This window comes from Erithacus rubecula (assembly GCF_903797595.1).
Source record: "Erithacus rubecula genome assembly, chromosome: 21".
NCBI classification, from domain to species: Eukaryota; Metazoa; Chordata; class Aves; order Passeriformes; family Muscicapidae; genus Erithacus; species Erithacus rubecula.
In genome coordinates, this window is record NC_136673.1 from 10,446,138 (window position 1) to 10,464,682 (window position 18,545).

Sequence of the window (18,545 nt, forward strand, 5' to 3'; positions counted from 1 at the left end):
GAAATTGAGGTTTATAGAGTCTTTCCTCACACCTTGGTCACTGTGCTCTGGCTTAACGAGCCTGTAGCTTTTCCAAGCTAATTACTTAATAGCCTTTGGAGACCCTGTGAGATCGACTTTACAAATGGAAGTTTCAGTCAAAACAGATCTCAGAGGTGAGGGAACAGCCTCTTCCCAGGGTTGGCATGGTTGAGTCTGTTCTCTGCTGTGGTTTGGCACAGCCAGCACATAGAAAGAGCTTAGTGATGTGTAGAAAGGATCCTCAGAGAATTGTAACAGCCTCATCTCTTGGGTTGGTGCTGCTGAGGGAGATCCTAGTGCAAGGACAGAGGGGAGGCAGAGGGTACCTGAGGGCCCCAGTACTGCTGGGGCTGTGCTGGGCAGGGACAGACAAGCACCTCTGCTACTGAGTGCTGTGAGCCACTGTTTGCCCTGGGCTTCCAGAGGCTTTCAGCAGGAACCAGCAGGAATGTTTTCCTGGCTGGAGCAGCAGTTGTCTGTTTGCTTTAACGTGGGATTTGTGTCCGTGTGAGCTGCCGGGAGCGCCGCGCTGCGGGGCAGCAGAGGGCAGGAGAGGGCTGTGCAGAGCCACATCTGCACAGGTGAGCCACAGCTGGCTGTGCACAGCCACATCTGCACAGGTGAGCCACAGTTGGCTCTGCACAGCCACATCTGCACAGGTGAGCCACAGCTGGCTGTGCACGGCCACATCTGCACAGCCACATCTGTACAGGTGAGCCACAGCTGGCTGTGCTCAGCCACATCTGCACAGGTGAGCCACAGCCACATCTGCACAGCCATATCTGCACAGGTGAGCCACAGCCACATCTGCACAGGTGAGCCACAGCTGGCTATGCACGGCCACATCTGCACAGGTGAGCCACAGCTGGCCTCACAGCTGCACAGTTGAGCCCCACAGCTGGCCCACATCCTCAGGGCTCGATGACCTGCCACTCCATGTCTAGGCAGTCACCAGTGAGAGCCCCAGATGGGGCCTGGAAGCCCTCACCAGGCAGAAAATGCTCTGTTAGAGACAAGGGAATGACTTGTACAACTTTACAGGAATGCCTTTGGAATGAGGGCAGGAAGTTATTCCCTTTACCCTACCCTGATTTGGATGGTGATTTTCCTCCAGAGTGTTTTTACTCAGGTGTTAAATACCAGCACAGGTCTCCATTCTATTGTCTCTCTCCAAGTTACCCTTCACCCTCACATTTTCCATAGAATCCCAGACTGGTTTGGGTTAGAAGGGACCTTACAGCTCATCCCATTCCATCTGTGCCATGGTCTCAGACACCTCCCATTGTCCCAGGTGCTCCAGCCCCAGTGTCCAGCCTGGCCTTGGGCACTGCCAGGGATCCAGGGGCAGCCACAGCTGCTCTGGGCACCCTGTGTCAGCCCTGCCCACCCTGCCAGGGAACAATTCCTGCCCAATATCCCATCCAGCCCTGCCCTCTGGCAGTGGGAGCCATTCCCTGTGTCCTGTCCCTCCATCCCTTGTCCCCAGCCCCTCTGCAGCTCTCCTGGAGCCCCTTTAGGCCCTGGCAGGGGCTCTGAGCTCTCCCTGGATCCTTCTCCTCTCCAGGTGAGCACCCCCAGCTCTCCCAGCCTGGCTCAGAGCAGAGGGGCTCCAGCCCTTGGAGCATCTCCATGGCCTCCTCTGGATCCATTCCAACAGGAGCTGGGCCCCAGTTGCTAGCTCAGCTCTGCAGGTGGGGTCTCACCTGGGCAGAGGGGCAGAATCTCCCCCTCCCCTGCTGCCCACACTGGGGATCAGATCAGGACAGGAGCATTCAGGGCTGGGGCAGGTCAAGCTCCCACCCACAGCACCCCCAGGTTCTTCTCAGATTCAACCTTCTCTGGTTTGATTTTTTTTTTTGCAATAAAATATATAAACCCAGATTCAGACTCAATACCTTTGCTCCATCAGAATAAAATATTCCACCAGTGCCTTCAAACATGTTTCCAGTCCATCCACGTTCTTCTCTTTTCTACACAGAAGCCAAGCATTCAACTCTCCCAGTTCTGCCAGAGCTCATGCTTTGGATATTTTCTTTCGAAGCTCACAGAAAAAGCTGTTTGGTGGATCTTTTGTGTGGCCTAGAGGGGTCATGCCATGGTTCTTTCTGAAGAGCTTTGAAAACTTTAAGTTAGGTGGTGGTGTTACTAGTTTCTGTGTTGATCTTACATGCTTCAGAGAGTTTTCCTTTCCATGAGCTGATGATTTTTTCTCCAGCTCTTGGGACAATATCAGGAGGAAAGATCACCATATTTACTGGTGCAATATCCTGCATGATAATTGCAGTAATTTCCTCAGATGCTTTGAGGGGAAGGATTTGTTGTCACACTGTGGAACTTGCAAATTAACTTGCAAATAGCAGCTTTAACCATTTCTGTTTGAATAGAAACGTTCACATTCTGAGGTGATACTTCAGGGCACTCTGAAGAGCTGCTGTGACCAGTGGGACTCCAATCCACACCCCTGATCGCAGGCTCTGCTATCCAGAGATCACTCTTTGTTCTCCTGGGATTTAGTCCTTGGGCATGCCCTGTGTGGGGCACACAAAGGGATGAGGAATCAGTTTCTCCCTGTGGGTGCTCATTCAAGGGAGGCTACAGAGAATTTCACATTCCTGTTGTCTGTGTGGCTGCTGGTCCTGCTCCCTCTGGCTCCCAGTGGGATGGTTTCAGCCCCATCTTGTAGCTGCCAGCGACTGGAGGTGATCCAGCCCCGGGCTGCCGGGAGAGTCCAGACAGCTCTGAGAGCTCTGGAGGCAGGGACACTTCTCACTAGCAGGGACAGAGCCTCAGGGCTGCTGCAGGAGCTCTGAAGGGAACTTTATTTCTTCCAAGGGGGTTCGCGTGCAAAGTCCCATTATACAATATAACAAGGGGTTTTTACAGCTTTCTAGAGGATTGAATTCCTTACCAATAAGAACTACAAATTACAAACTATCCAATTACCTTAAAATTCTAAGTAAGAAAGACCAATCACTTAACAACCTTAAAAACCAATAGGAAACCTAAGAGATAACAGAAGTTTTGATAAGAAGAAGGGGGGCTGCTCTAAGGGGTTTCTTTGTGTTCAAGACACCAGGTCCCAGGGGCCCTGTTTGGGGGAAGTAACATCTTCCACATCATCTGAAAGTCCAAGGAAGGCTTGGTGAAGCCTTTCCCTTGTACAGGCAGCCAAGCATCCAGCAGGAACTGACAGATACCTGTGCTAATGCTGCTTCATGTCTTTTCTCTCCAGCCTTTATCTCTCCTTGCACTGGATTTCGAAAGAAGGTGCTGTGTGAAGGTCTTGGGTTTTGCAGTTGCATTGAGCCATATGTAATGAAGGTGACAGCAATAAAAATAATAATAACTGTGGCTTGCTAGCTCAGCGAAACAGTATTCCCCACCCTCTTTGTATGGATATGGAGCCTCTTTCATGGATCTGTGCTTTATAAACTTCAGCCACAAGTTTATATCCTGAGTGAGCTGTTCACAACTGCTTCAATGAGTTATCAGCACAGGTCCAATTAAACCCAAAAGAATGCAGCCTCTAGAGACTGAGGCGGTGCCCGTGTGAGGATGCTGCCTAATTAAAGGTGTGAAGTCATTGTCTGTGGAGCATATTGAACCAGGGAGTGGATCTTATCGCTCAGCGGTGGTGGAAGCAGAGATATCAGACCCGAGAATTAGCATTGCTAATCACGGATGAAAGTGTAAATAACAGTGCATAGTTGAGATAAGCTGACAGTGTGTGACTCTGTCCCTCATTGTTCCAATGTGAGGGCATCCTGCCTTCCACAAACCCAGTCTGACACTGGGGAAGGAAAAGTGTAATGTCTAGACAGTAAAACTTCCAGGAAATGCTGTGTACTTAAATGTCTTTTTCCTTCTTTCAGCTCTCTGCCCCAATGTTATAAATCAGCGGCACTTGAGAACCCTGAATTACCTCTTTTATAAGAGATTTGTTGAGGTATGTACTGTGCTGTGTGTGTGGAATAAGGATTTTTGTTACATTTACATTTTTAATAACTTAATTAAGATAATCAAAATACATCAATAATTTATGATCAAGTTTTTTTTCAAGTTCTGCTCCCAGGTCCTCCCAGTCCTTCAGGGAAGGCTCTGATCTGTCTTTGCTGCCTGCCAAACCCACTGCCAGAGGAGCTGGGGGGGATGGAGCACTTCAGCCTCCTGCATCTCAGAGCTTTAATATTGGATGACATCACTGTAGGGACCTTGGTCATCCACAGAGAGAGCAGGGAGCATTTCTCCAGGTGTATTTGTTTAGCAGAGGGGATGGATTCGTGATCTGGTGTTCTGCTCTCTCTGGCATTCCACTTCCTTTGTTTTGGAGAATTTGCTTGATTTAAAGTATCCAAGCTGGCCAGTTATTTCCATTAAGGTACATTTGGCAGCTGTTTCTGGACACAGTCTCTTCTGAGAGCTCTTTGGTGCTCTCTGTTTACCGTTCACAGCTGTGTCTGAGCTCTGGTTAAATGGCTTCTTTATCTCACTAATATTTAAATTACATGCTTGGATATCTCAAAGCTGTTTTCTTTGAGGCTCTTGCTCCCTGTTTGCTCTTGTACCTTTCCATAAAAGTGGCACTGACACTCCCTGTTTCCTCTGCCAGCTCTGGGATGGGGCTCATGGTGGGTCTCATGCAGTCCTTGGCAGAGTGGAGAGCAGGTCCCCTCCTGAGTTTCTCCCCAAGTTTGGCTCTGAACTGCATTAGAATGAGAATATTAACTTGTCAGATTCCTTTCATAGACCTTGTAATTCCGGAGGATTTTTCATGATTTGACTGTTGAGAAAAATTGTATTTTTATATTGTGAAGGCTCAGCCTTGCAGATGACCCCTGGGATCCGTCCTTGGGCTGGAGCCCTCAGGATGGCTCCTCCTGTCTGCTGGGGAGATGAACAGTCAAACAAACTGCATAGGCACTTTTATGCTTCATGTGCTGTGGTGCCAGAGTTCCCTGAATTCACTTCTCCAAGCTCTGTTCTGCCATGCCCCAGCTGGAGACACTGAGGAGCTGAGGAGGTATTCTGTGTGTCCCAGGGTGCATTCCTTGGGCACAGGTGATGCCAATGGGGACAATGAGGTGTTCATTTCTAGTTTGCTGCATGGAACACCTTCCCTTTCCTAACATGGCTCAGCAGTGTTTTTGTCTTTTCAGAAAACTATGACTGAGGAGAATTGGGCAGACCACATTCAGGTGAGTGTGGATTTCCCTCTCCCAGGGTTGTTTGATTGGAGGTTATTTTAAGAAGTTTTAGCATATCTGTCTCTGGATGTTGTAGTCCTGCTATCACAGTTCTTCACTTTCTCAACACATTGGAAGCAAAATTGTAAATGCAGGGCAGGGCAAGGGAGAGCACTTGTATTTTAATTCCTTTTATGGTTTTGCAAATGCTTTCCTTTGGCTGGAGCCAAACTAGAATGTTGGAACAGTGCTTTCAGGGATGCCCAGGATGGGACTGTGCAAGGCCAGGGGGTGGACTCAGTGATCCTCGTGGGTCCCTTCCAGCTCAGGATATTCTGTGGCTCTGTGATTCTGTGACCTGGATAAGATGAAGGGGGAAAAGAGGCTGTTCTTCAGCAGCTAGCAAGGTGTGTGAGGAAACTGGGATAAATGTTAGATTGCCTGTGCATGCTCTGACCATTTTCAGGTGACTGATACTGTGACTTCTCTGTCTTGTGCTGCAGGACACAAGTAATATTAACAGCACAAGGAGAAGGGAGCAGGGTGGGTTTTTCTTGGGTGCAAACAAGGCAGTCATGGTTTGGCCTGATCCTACAACAATTACAAATGTGACAATGAAACAGAGTGAAATTCCATGGTGATAAACCAATAGTGGTTATTTATGCATCCATGATTTCCCTCTGGAACTGCAGCCCCACTGTGAGTGTTTGTTCCTGTTCTGTGATTCCTCTGCAGCCATTAGGGGTTTCTGAGAATGCATCTGAAGGGTCAGTGAGGGCTCAGAGTGGTAACAGGCCAGGCTGATGGTCTCAGGGGTCTGAGGGCTCAGGCACTGTTTGGACACACCAGCAAAGGACTGTTGGGTTCTTCCATGCAGCTCAAGGGGCTGGACACCATGATCCCTGTGGGTCTCTTCCATTTAGGAGATTCCATTACTCCGTGATTCTCACATCAGGATGTGCTTTGGTGTGTGTGGGGAAGGGGTCTTTCTGTTGATGATGGAGTGTGGGATAAAGTCCCCAAGTCTCCCACTCTGGAGAGAGAAGAGGCTCAGAATGTCCCTGGAAAGCACCTGTGTGGTACCTGGTGAGCCCTGAGAGCACAGAGCTGCAGGCTGCACTGGGGCAGAAGGTTGTCTTTCCAAAGGGTTCCAAACTCTGTATTTCCTGCTTGGTGCCAACTGGTGTGTTTTTCACAGCTGTGTAATTATCAGCCGAGTGATGCTGAAACTTGCCTGTTATCAGCCTGACTCAGTGCTATCAGAGATCCCTGTCTCTGGCATCACTTGAAAGTGATGGGAATCTGTACCTGTGCATCTGCAGGAAGCTGAAACAACAACCTGTGCAGGCTGGTGGCTGCTGCTGGCAGGGAAAGGAGGGAATAAAGGAAGGATCTTTGAGGAAGTTTTGGTTTTCATTGCAAAGACTAACATTGTCCAGGACTTAATTGGTTTTGAAAGGTTGGGCTTTACAGGAGGGAATGGCTCAAAGTTCACTCAGAGCTTCACAGAATCCCAGACTGGTTTGAGGTGGGAAGGACCTTAAAGTTCATCCAGTTCCACTCCCTGCCGTGGGCAGGGACACCTCCCACTGCCCCAGGCTGCTCCCAGCTGATCCAGCCTGGCCTTGGGCACTGCCAGAGACCCAGGGGCAGCCACAGCTGCTCCGGGCAACAGCTTCACAAAAGGTTAGAACTTCACCAGTGACCTGACATGTTTGATCAAAAAAATTCCTTAGGCTCCTTGTAGAGCTGAAGAGCCATGAAATTTGTGTTGTGTGTTCCATCCCTGTGTTCATCTGAGGCTCACATAAAGTTTGGATCTCCCAAGCTCTGCCTGGTAGGCATTATTAAGGACAGGAGAAAGAAGATGACATACAATGTGACCTCTGGTCACCTGGAGGAATAGGAACCGAAAACTCTCAAAATACTCCACAATGGCAAACTCTCAGTCAGAATTACTGGATTGTTTTTGAATACTTTTTTCAATTTGAAATTCAAAGTGGTTGGAAGTCTTCATGGGATTTTTTTTTCAGTTTCAATTTTTTTCAAATTCTTTGCTGCAGCCATAAAAAAGATATAAACCATATAGATATGACTAGTGGGACTGTCCTTGCTCAGAGCTTGCCATTGCTGACCAGTGACATTTTGGGGCTGGGATTTTCTTTTGTTTACCCTGGGCAGTGCAAGTACAGATTTTCCTGTTCCTGCTCTGTATGAATCCCAGGTGTGATCCTGACTGCTCCTATAAACAGCAGAAACTCAGGATTTAATTGTGGGGTCAATAAAACCTGTTTCCAGCCCTGTAATAAACTGGTTTTGCCTACTCCACCTGCCAGTGCCCAGTGCAGGCAGGGATGGCAGAGCAGGCAGGAGGGGAAGCAGAGGGATCCAAACGTCTTCATACCCCAGGTAGGCTGCCCTCATCCCCACTGGCTGCTGCAGACCTGGTCAGCCCTTGCAGCACCTTCTCCATGCCTGGAGGGCAGAGGGAGGGGAAGAGAAGAGACTCTCTGTGCTCAGTGCCAGCTGCTTGCTCTTCATTCCCTTCCTAAGGGAACCTGGGCTGCTGGAACACAGGGAGTGCCAGCAAGAGGGGAAGATGTGGAGGATATTGATGGAAGATAAACAGGGAAAAAGAAGCAGGGCATGAGGCTCCTGCCTGCTTTCTGTGAGCCTTTGTGCTGCTGTTTTTGCATGCTTTGTGCTTGTCCTGGCCTCAGCAGCTGCACAAAGGTGGTTGAATTGGGCAGAGCAAGCCCAGCACAGCTGCTCTGTGGCTCTCCTCAGATGTGTTCAGGGTGCTCCTGCCAGGGTCTGCAGGCCAGCAGCAAGAGGGGCTGTGGAGGCCAGATGTTCCCCTGGGCATTCTGTAGGACAAAATCACTAAAAAGCATGGAAGGAGTTTCTCCATGGAAGGAGTTTTTCCATGCCAGATTTCAAAAAATAAACACACATGAAACTGTAATATCAATGAGAAGCATGGTAGGAGAGTGAGTCTGGTGGCAGATGTCACCTCTGGCAGGGTTTAGGTGTCAGACTGTGTCTGAGATACTTGCAGGAGGATGTAGCATGGCAAGGGCACTGCTGAGGGACACTTCTGTCTCAGGGGGCAGCTGGAGCACCAGGACATCTCAAAGAGCACCAGACACCTGCATTTTGGTAAATTGAAATGTCCCAGTTTGACAGAGTACTTGGGTGTAGGATGGTTCTGCTGCCCTGCTCTCAGTCCTGTTTTCTCACCAGTGTTTTGGGGTCTTGTAGCTAGGCCCTTCTACACTCAGCTGGGCTGATCAGTGCCAGATCAGTTTGAAATGTTATCTCAAACATACCAAGAAATTATACCAAGAAATGTCTGTGTGTTTATTTGGCCTTTCCTGTGATGAAACTCCTTCTCCTGTGAAGCAGAACTGGGTGACACTGCCCAGCTCTGTAGCTCTTGCTGGGGACAGTGACTGGAAGCAGCACTGGGCAGGGTTCAAACCCATCGGTTTAATTGGTTTTGTCAGTGCTATAACCACTGTGAGGTGTCCAGGACACAGGGAGTGGGTAGAAATGGGATTTTCACTTTTATTGAACTTAAGCCAAGAGGATTTTTGCTGCTACATCCCACATTGTTCTGTGCTAGTGTTTGCACAGGGAACTTAACTTCTCAAAATTAAACATCTGAAACCCTTCTGAATCTGGTGCTCAGAAAAGCACTGCTGTTTGGAAAGATGTTACTTGTTTTGTGGGTGCTGCTGGGGAGCAGGGGCCTCTTGTTCAGGATGAGAGTAAACAGCCTCAAGATGCACCAGAGAATGTCTAGATTAGATATTGGATAAAAAAAAAATCATGGAAAGGGCTGTAAAGCACTGGAATGGACTGCCCAAGGCAGTGATGGGGTTACCATCCCTGGAAGTGTTCAAAAAATGTGTGGATGTGGCACTTGGGGACATGGCTTAGTGATGAATGTGGTTGGTATTGTGCTGATGGTTGACTTGATGATCTCAGAGGGATTTTTCTGCCTTAATCATTGAACAATTCTCTGATTCTGCATTGGTTGGGGCCACTCCAACCTTGGTGTGTGGTTTGAGAGGAGAGCACAGCACCTCCCAGAAAAGTTCCCTCATTTTCCTCAGCTCCCTGTCCTGCAGCTCCTCTGTCTCTTCTGGCCTTGTGAGGATGCAGAGATGGGCCCTGGGGGCAGCTGCTTCCTTGTTCTGCACAGGGAGAGCCTGCAGCTGATCTCTGTCCTCCTCCAGCTGGAACAGTGAGATAGCTTATTTATTTTAAAATTTCTGACCATGAAAATCAGGCACTGTGCCAGCTCCTTCTCTGGGTGAGTAGGGGTCAGATGCTGGTAATTCCTAGGAAATGCAGAACTCCAATTCCAGAACAGCTCAAGGGTTGTTACGCTGCTTTGCTGCTTACAGACAATATTCAGAAATCTGCCCTTCCTTCTGTGCAATACGTTGGAAAACCATTGACAATTCCTGGTACTTAATATGTGTAAATTACCTTACACTGCAGCAAGGAGTTCATGTAATCTTATTTATTTGACCAATTAATTTCTAAATGGCAGTGGCTAATGCCAAGATTCTTTCTGTACAGAGCCATTTCGACACAGCTACCTCTGGAATAAAATGTAAAAGCTGTTACACTCAAGGAGGGAATTTTAAAAGGGATTTTAAAGAGCAGAATGCCATTTATTTTTTCAAAGGTTTTTTTGTGTCCAGAACACCTGACCAAGACTTCTGCTCTGGGGAGTCTTGAATAACGACAAGGAGTCAAAAAGATCACTTTGCAAATGCCCACATCCACTGTTCTTCCCTGGAACCCCTGAATTTAGGGAAAACTTTAAATTTTTTTGAGTACAGCAACCTCTCTGCAGTGTGAGGAACTGAATATCTATAAGGAATGAAGCAGTGTGTGCTGTGCAGATGGGAATGATGCTCTGGAGGTGATGAATAAGTGACATGTCTCTCAGTATAAGGCTGCAATACAAAATCATCTTTTCCTCTGGTTGGAGTAAAGTGTTTATTCAGGGGTGGGATGGGATTTTATGATTTAAGCATCAAACCCAGACTGGCTCTTTTCCTGGAAGGTGGAAATCCAAACGAGTTGAACCAGCCGTGTGGAGTCCCCTGACAATACTTATGGACTTCTTTAGCAGGAAGTTAAACCACTGGATGATTGTTTTGTTCCTTCTGGCCTTAGAAGTCTCACGGAGGAATCATCAGCTGAAATAAACGTTCATGGTCCCAGCAGTGGTGCTGCACGTGGGTGCTTGTGCCGAGGTGCTGAGGCACTGGAGCCCAGCAGCTCCCAGTATGGGGGTGTGTGTGAATATGCAGGAGCTGCTCCTGCTCTGGTTTTGCCTGCAGCCCGCCAGTTCAACCATCTGCAAAAGAATTGCATTTATCTTCCTGCAGTTTGAAGCAGCTCCCTAACAGCTGCCATTGCAGAAAAGAGAAGGTTTGGTTTTTCTTTTCCTTTTCCACTTTACAGAACAGCTGGTGTTTATACCTGGACTAGCAAAATGTTTAAAGTCTGCTGTCTCTCTTGGGAAGTCAGGACTGGGGGAATTGCTTTATTTCAGGTCAGAACTGGCAGCCTTTCTTCCCCCACTGCCTACTTATAGATCCCATTTCTCCTTCAATTCCTCTCCCTGCATTTGTCCCCTGTTCAGGGACTGGCAGGAGCTCAGTGGAGGTGACAGTGCTTTGACACTCATACTGCTTTTTTCCTTTGCCATTTTCTTTGGCTTCACTATTCTTGTTGGAGGTTTCTGGGGAGAGCACACAGCCACAGCATGGTTTAAAGGAATATGAAACCATAGACAAACTGAAATTTGTAGTAGGAGGAAAAGTGGGAGGCAAAGTATCGACCTCCTTCCATTTTCTATTCAGCTCAGTTTGTCAGTGGAATCATATATTGATTGGAAGCTGAAATAATACCAGTTACTGGAAAGCAAAAGGATGAGTGATGGAGCTGTTGCAGAGAACAGGCATGTCTGTAACCAGGAACAGCATTCTGCAATTCCAGGAGCTGGACTCGATGTTCCCTGAGTTCCCATCCAGCTCAGGATATTCTGATTCCCTGACTGTGATTCAGTTCTGCGGCTGCGTTCTGCTCCCAGGAGAGACCAGGCAAATGTGCACCTGCACTAATGAGCTTTGCACTGCTGGGCTGAAAGAAATGGGAACTTTGCATTGAGCAAACCCCCAGCTGCTGTGGGAGAAGCACAGGGGAAGCCAGACATGTAGCATGTTCCATGCCTCCCCAGCTAAGAAGAGTCTGTCAAAGGATGACGTGTACAGTTAAATGTAAATACTTTTGACTACTTCCTGCATGGCTTAGGCTGTGTTAATTCTCTGTAGGACCTGGAGAGCTGGTGCGTCTACTGCAATTGTAGTAGTTTTATTTATAACAAATCTAGACATTGCTAGATAAATAAATTGTGGTTAAGCACAAAGATGCTGATGAATTCTGGTGTAATATTACAGTAGGTACAAAGAAGCCAAGACAAACTGCCATAATTTGCTGCCCAATGTCAAAAATGTCCAAAATAATTTTAAAAGTCAGCCAGAAATTTCTCTGGGGTAATGTAAGATGTGTTTGTTCAATAACTTTAGAAAATCAGCCCCCATTTACTGAAGTGTGGATCTGTGGGGCCAAGCTGGGAATTGACAGCTGTATGTCTAATTCTGCTTCAGGGAGGGATTGGCAAGGGATCCTTGGAAAGCTCAGGACCTCAGTCTTAAAGGTGATGGCCAAATAGCCTTAATGTGCAAATGAATTAAGTACTGGAGAGTGAAGAGAAGAAACTGGAGAGAACACACTGGGGAGGAAAAATCTCCTTTAAATTGTTTTGGTGTGTTAGAGATGCATTCTGACCTTAGGCCCCTGCCACCAGCCAGGGCCAGCATGCTTCTAAGCACTCTAATTACATTTCTGTCACTAGCAGGCATTCACTCAGCAGCACAGCTTCATCAGAAGGAGATCTGGTATGGTATAAAGAAGAGCTAATTGGCTTATGGCTGTAGGTTGAGAGGTCAGGGTTAGATTAAGGAGTTAAGAGCATCAGTGAGCTGTTCAGCTCCACTGGGGTGTGCTGGGGGAGGTTTAGTTCTGCCAAGTGGGAAAAGCATCCTAGGAGTAAGAAACTATACAGGAATGATGGTCATGAAAAACCTGATAGGAATGTGTGGAACATAGCAGGTCCTTAAAATCAGTATCAAGAGTGGTATCCAGGATACCTGATAGTGACTGCAAACTGCAGCAAATACAGAGTAAAAGTCACAGAATCCCAGACTGGTTTGAGCTTGAGGGGACTTTAAAAATCATCTTGTTCCAACCCCCTTGGAACATGGGCAGGGACACCTTCCACTATCCCAGGGTGCTCCAAGCACCATCCAGCCTGGCCTTGGATACTTCCAGGGATCCAGGGGCAGCCTGTGCCAGGGTCTCACCTCACTCACAGGGAAGAATTTCTCCCTAATACCTAAGAAAAATCTCCCATCTGTTCTACTTCACCCTGTCACTGCCTCTGTATAAAGTCACTCTGTCTTTTCTATAAGCTCCTTCCAGGTAACAAAGAGCCAAAACAAGATCTCCCCAGAGCCTTCTCTTCTCCCAGCTGAAGAACCACAACACCTGTTTGTATCCCACAGTGCAAAAATGAGGAGAGGCTCACTTCAAACAGGCACATACTCCTGTTCCTTTTGCTCCTGGACCAAGGGAACCCTGGTCAAGTGCCCTGACACTGACCTGTGCAGCCAAATAGGGAAAGGAGGGAAGATAGGACATGGAGCTTGCTTGCTTCCCAGGGTAGCACAGAAGGAGAGGATGGATTCACTGATAAAGCCAAAGCAAACAACAGGGCTCTGCAGGTACTCTGTTTGCAGGTGGGAGCCAGTTCTTACCTGCAGCTCCATGGCAGGAGCCCCACGATGCCCTCGCCCCACAGGGGCTGCTGTGAGCTGGGGCTGTGCAGGTGTAGGGGCTCTGTTTGCCAGTGTCACTCCATTTTCAGCTTCACACACACACAGACCCTCTCTGCCCTTCTTACCCAGCCAGCAGTAAAACGATCCAGCCATTCAGTAATCATCCCAGATTATTTAAACCCTCTGTAATCGATCAGCCTCTGGCTGAGTGTCACTGATAGATATTGGCTTCAAACCCTGTGCAAATCAGCTGCCTTGCACACAGAGAATCAGGCTGCTGGCAATTGATAGTTTGGCTGAATAATACTTTTAGGCAAGATTAGTTCCCCAGTTCCCTGCCAAGAAGAGAACCACATAAACAGAGGATTGTTTAGAAACAAAAAAAAAGTTCCTCTTGACAGAGAAGTCATGTAAATGGGAAGAAACAGGAAACTAATCTTCCCTTGTTCGCTCTGAAAGAATGCATATCTCTGAGGAATGTTGTAATTATGGATTTAGGAAATCAGTCCAATTTGCCAGGGTGTGAATTTCAGAGTTCATTCAGTCAACCTTCTCAAGCATTTCTCCTTCAGAACAAAAACCACCAGGAGCTGAAGTGTACCAAAAGAGATTAAAGGAGTGAAAAATTGACTGCCAAGCTTTGCTTTTGGGAAAGATCTTGCACAAATACTGATTATTGCTTTGGCTCTGAGCCAGGGAGGTTTGGGCATAACAAAACAGAAATCAGTGGTAACCCATGTTTGTTCCCATGGGCATCTCTTTTTCCATACACTAATGATGGGAAGAGTTTGTGCTCCTGAGCAAGTATTTCCATTGTAAGGATTTTTGCTTATTTACTTTGAAGGCTTTCCTATATAGAAAAGAGGAGACTTTTTTCCCTAAATGGAGTCTATGGATTCTCATGATGCATGTGACTGGGTATGAGAACCCTTATTGGAGTTACTGGTGGTGCACACTAGTTTAGCTCATTGGGGTTAATGCCAGGCTCCAAACCAACCAAGATGGCTCATGCACATCCCAGCAAGCAGATGAGGTGTCACCCTGTGAATTCAGGTCCCAGCAGAAGCACAGAGGCAGTGGTTTCATTCCCTCCCACACCTGCAGCTCTGGCAGCCCTGTGGTGATGTGGAGCTGCAGGCCCTGTCCCTGTCCCCACAGTGGGCCCAGCTCTGGCAGTACATAGAATTCCTCACTCTCTGGAATTCCTGCAGACAGATCCTGTAGCACAAGTTGATGTCACACGCTGCTGCTAAGCTGGAATTTGGAATGCTCAGATTGGACAGGCACCCTTAGACAGCCCCAGAGCTTAGCAGGGAGCTGCATTTTCCTCATGCAAGCTTCTCTACTCCAGGATACAAACCAGAGCAGAGTTCTGGGATGGTGTCTTGTATAGAACATTTATGGAAGTGCCTGGATTATAGAAACCTTCTGAAGCTGGAAAGCCCAGAGAAACAATGTTTGGTCACAGAAGGCAGCAGTGCAGCAGCAGTGCAGGTCACCCCTACACAATGGGAGCCTCCACTTCCTTCAGCTGGAGAGCAGGGTTTGCCACTGGGCCTGTGACACTTTGTTCATGAGTGTGTGTGACATGATGACAAAAGGCAGGGAGATAAATGCCACTTCAGAATACACTGGGAAGATAAGAGTTGCCAGTTTGTCTTCAATGCACTGTGCCATTGGGCTTAGACAAAGCATCTACTGTGATAAGTAGCACACTACTTTCTCTGAAAGAGTTTGGCCAATTTCCCTATCCTCATTCATCTTCAGTCTTGCCAAGTGCTGGAGTGGTCCCAGAAAATATTCCAGCCTGCCATCGTGGGACTGAGGTGTGAGAAATCTGGAAGCACATCAGAAATCTGTGGCTTATGTATTCAGACCAAATCCTTGGTCCTTTGCTGATCCCTGGGATGAGCAACAGCTCTGGGGCCAGGGTTAGGTTGGAATTCAGAAGGTGCCTCTGCAGTTGTGAGAAAGGGATTTTGGAAGGAAGCACAGACCCTCAGGATAGACTTCACACAGAAGAGAAGGAAAAAGAAATTATATCTGAAAAAGCAGGTAGGGTAAAGTTGCCTTAGTCTATTTGCTATGTAATTGTATTTTGGGTGGTTATGGATGGCATACAGTTACTTTTCTCTTCAAACAAAAGTTATTTTAATGGGGTTAGTCAGACACTACAGCTCATTGCAGAGATACACCTGTGCCATTCCCTGACCAGCTAAGTGGAGGGGAGAACAAATATTGTCAGTGGGTTGTGATTTTGTGTATCAGCATACCAGGAGTTGAGGGATGTAATTGAGGAAAATGACTTTATTGTGGGTTAAATTAAGAGGTTATGATCTGGGAAAGCACCCACAGTGTCAGGCTATGCTGACATTGCTGAAAAAGACCAGGAATTGATCAGTGGCCCCAAAGACAAGTGGCACTGCTGATTGGTCTCAGCACAGCCCCAGGCTGCCTTCCTCTGGGGATCTGTCAGAAGTCTGCAGTGACAGGAGCAATGGGACAAGATCACTGAAACCTTCTGTGCAGCAGCAGTGGCCAATTGGGCAGTGAGAGCTGATTTTCTAGGACAGGATTTTCAGTCAGTGGGGAGTGGGATCCAGTGTCAGGATGAGCTTTGCTATCTCATAGATGTCCCACAGTGCCCTCTTTATAACAAAGCTTGTCCTGAAGTGTCTGGGGGATTCTGTGCTGGGTGGTGCCTTGGACACATGGGAGCAATGTCCCTATTAAGTACTGCACCTTCCCTCTTAAACCTGTTAAATATCTATTGGGGAGTTTCTGGCTGGAGCTCAGGGCAAGGCTCTTCCCTCCCCCAGAGGTGCTGGCACTGCCCAGGCTCAGGCTGGAGCTCAGGGCAAGGCTCTTCCCTCCCCCAGAGGTGCTGGCACTGCCCAGGCTCAGGCTGGAGCTCAGGGCAAGGCTCTTCCCTCCCCCAGAGGTGCTGGCACTGCCCAGGCTCCCCAGGGAATGGGCACGGCCCCGAGGCTGCCAGAGCTCCAGGAGCGTTTGGACACCAGGGATGGACAGGCTGGGATTGTTGGGGGGTCTGGCCAGGGACAGGACTTGGACACTCTGGTTCTTGTGGGTCCTCCCCCAGCTCAGAACATTCCATGGTTCTCCATTTCTGTTTGGGTTTGTGCTTTGTCCAGCCAAGAAACATTGTGCTATCCACTACTGAAGCTACTGAAGTGAAATCTGGGAATGATCATGCCACATTCATTTGAGTGAAACTTTCTGTTTGGAGCTTTCCACGTCTGTGGAGGGCAGTGTCGGTGGCCTGTGCCATGGAGCTGCTGCCAGCAGCAGGTTCATCTGTTCCGTGGCTCTGTGAGGTGTGTGAAGGCCCATGGAGGATGTCCAACAGTGTGCTGAAGGAAATGTCTCAACCTCCTGCTCAGTGTTTTTTGAAAATACTCTATCTGCAGATCTGCTTCTGAAGCTGTGTTGGTTCTTTCCCTCTGCTCTGTACCTGCTCACATCTGTGGCAGCCGGAGCCGATTTTGGAGACACGATGACTTCATCTGTTGAAAACCCTCAGGGGCTGCCTGACAAAAATTTGGAAGGAATCCCAGTGCAGGAAATGTATTTGGATCTCTGTGTAGTATTGTTGAGCATGATCAGGACCATCCTGTATTCTGGGTAAATGAGATCTTGGGTGTTCTTTGCCCGGGAGGTGCTTGGGACTTAAAAGCAGTAGTTGCTGCAAGAAGCTGCCCGTCTGTGTGGAGAGGAGCCTGGGGAATGCAGGGCACTGCTAATCACACAATCAGAGCCTCATTTCAGTTTGAAATTAGCTCTTCTCTGAGAGGCCATCTCTGCCTCCTGCTCAGAGCAGGGCCAGCTTTGTGGGACAAGGTGTTGCCATGCCCTGCCTGGTTCCATTGCCACTCTGGGCCTGTTGCAGTACTTAGCCATTCTCAGTGTCCTGGTTTTTTTTCTACTTTTTGGCCTGGCTGGAATTTCTGGGAGGGTCTGATTCCATCTTGTCTGGTTCCCTCTGATAAAACTGAAGAGGGGATTATATTCCTCTACATCCAGCCAGGCCTTCCCTATGTTGAACAAGCCCTGCTCCCTCAGCCTCTCCATGTGCTCCAACCCAGTGACCATCTCCTGGAATCCCAGCATGGTTTGGGTGGTGAGGGACCTTTAAAGCCCCTGTGGGGGTGAGCTTCACCAGAGAGGCTGTGTGACTCTTCTGGCTGCCCCTTGGCCATGGCTGTGTGAGCACACAGGAACATGGAGCACACATGTCCTGTCACACAATATTGTTCAGCTGCTCACCACAGACCAGCAGCTTCCTCCAGGTTTCCCAGAACAATTAGCTCCCTGTGAGGAGCCCCAGTACAGAGGCAAGTTGACTTTAAGAGTTGCCTTTGCCTTGATCCCTGCCAGTGATATCCTAAGTTAGACTCCTCTGAGTTGCCCATTGGAAGAGGCGCCAGGAAGCTGAGTGTCCTGGTTCACAAAGCAGGAGCGTGGTGCGAACATGCCCCAGGGAGCTGGAGCCTTGTGAAGCAGGATCAAGCCCACTTCCCCGGATTGATGTGGTAATGGGCTCCTGGGCTGGAGTGTGGCTCTGGCAGTGTGATCCGATCGCTATCCGAGAGCTGCTGGGCTCTCCATGGAGCCTCTTCTGCTCTTCTCCACTCTGTGAATGAGCCGCGGTGCCTGTGAGCGAGAGCATCGCGCCCATGAGAAAGCAGCGTGTCCTCATCGTGTCCTCAGAGTGTCCTCAGTGTGTCTTCAGCGTGTCCTCCGCATGTCCTCAGAGTGTCCTCAGTGTGTCCTCAGGTGTCCTCAGTGTGTCCTCTGCGTGTCCTCAGCATGTCCTCAGGGTGTCTTCAGGGTGTTCTCATACTGTTCTCATACTGTTCTCAGGCTGATCTCAGAATGTTCTCAGGCTGTTCTCATACTGTTCTCATACTGTTCTAATAGGCTGTTCTCAGGCTGTTCTCAGGATCTTCTCAGGCTGTTCTCAGGATCTTCTCAGGCTGTTCTCATATTGTTCTCATATTGTTCTCATACTGTTCTCATATTGTTCTCATATTGTTCTCATACTGTTCTCAGGCTGTTCACAGGCTGTTCTCAGGCTGTTTTCACATTGTTCTCATACTGTTCTCATACTGTTCTCAGGATGTTCTCAGGCTCTTCTCAGGCTGTTCTCATTTTGTTCTCATACTGTTCTCAGGATGTTCTCAGGATGTTCTCAGGCTGTTCTCAGGATGTTCTCAGGCTCTGGCTGTGGTTGGTGGCCATGGCTGAATGACTGCTGCTTTCACAGGAAGCCTTGCTCAGGACGGAGTGGAGGCAAATTTGGCCTTTTTATCCAAGGGAGAGGATTTCCCCCCTCCACCTTGCCCTTGTGAGACTCCACCTGCAGCACAGTGTCCAGCTCTGGGGCCCTCAGCACCAC

The 18,545-nt window shown here is 48.4% G+C and overlaps 1 protein-coding gene across 4 annotated transcripts in view; it reads left to right on the forward strand.

The window, feature by feature from the left end:
- The window catches only part of EXD3 (exonuclease 3'-5' domain containing 3), a 252,914-nt gene that overhangs the window by 95,579 nt on the left and 138,790 nt on the right, over window positions 1–18,545 (forward strand). For all 4 annotated transcript variants that reach the window (XM_079324085.1, XM_079324083.1, XM_079324084.1 and 1 more), the window contains 2 exons: window positions 3,894–3,967; window positions 5,178–5,216. In XM_079324085.1, coding sequence (XP_079180211.1) covers window positions 3,894–3,967; window positions 5,178–5,216 — 113 coding nt within the window. The remainder of the gene's footprint in view (window positions 1–3,893; window positions 3,968–5,177; window positions 5,217–18,545) is intronic.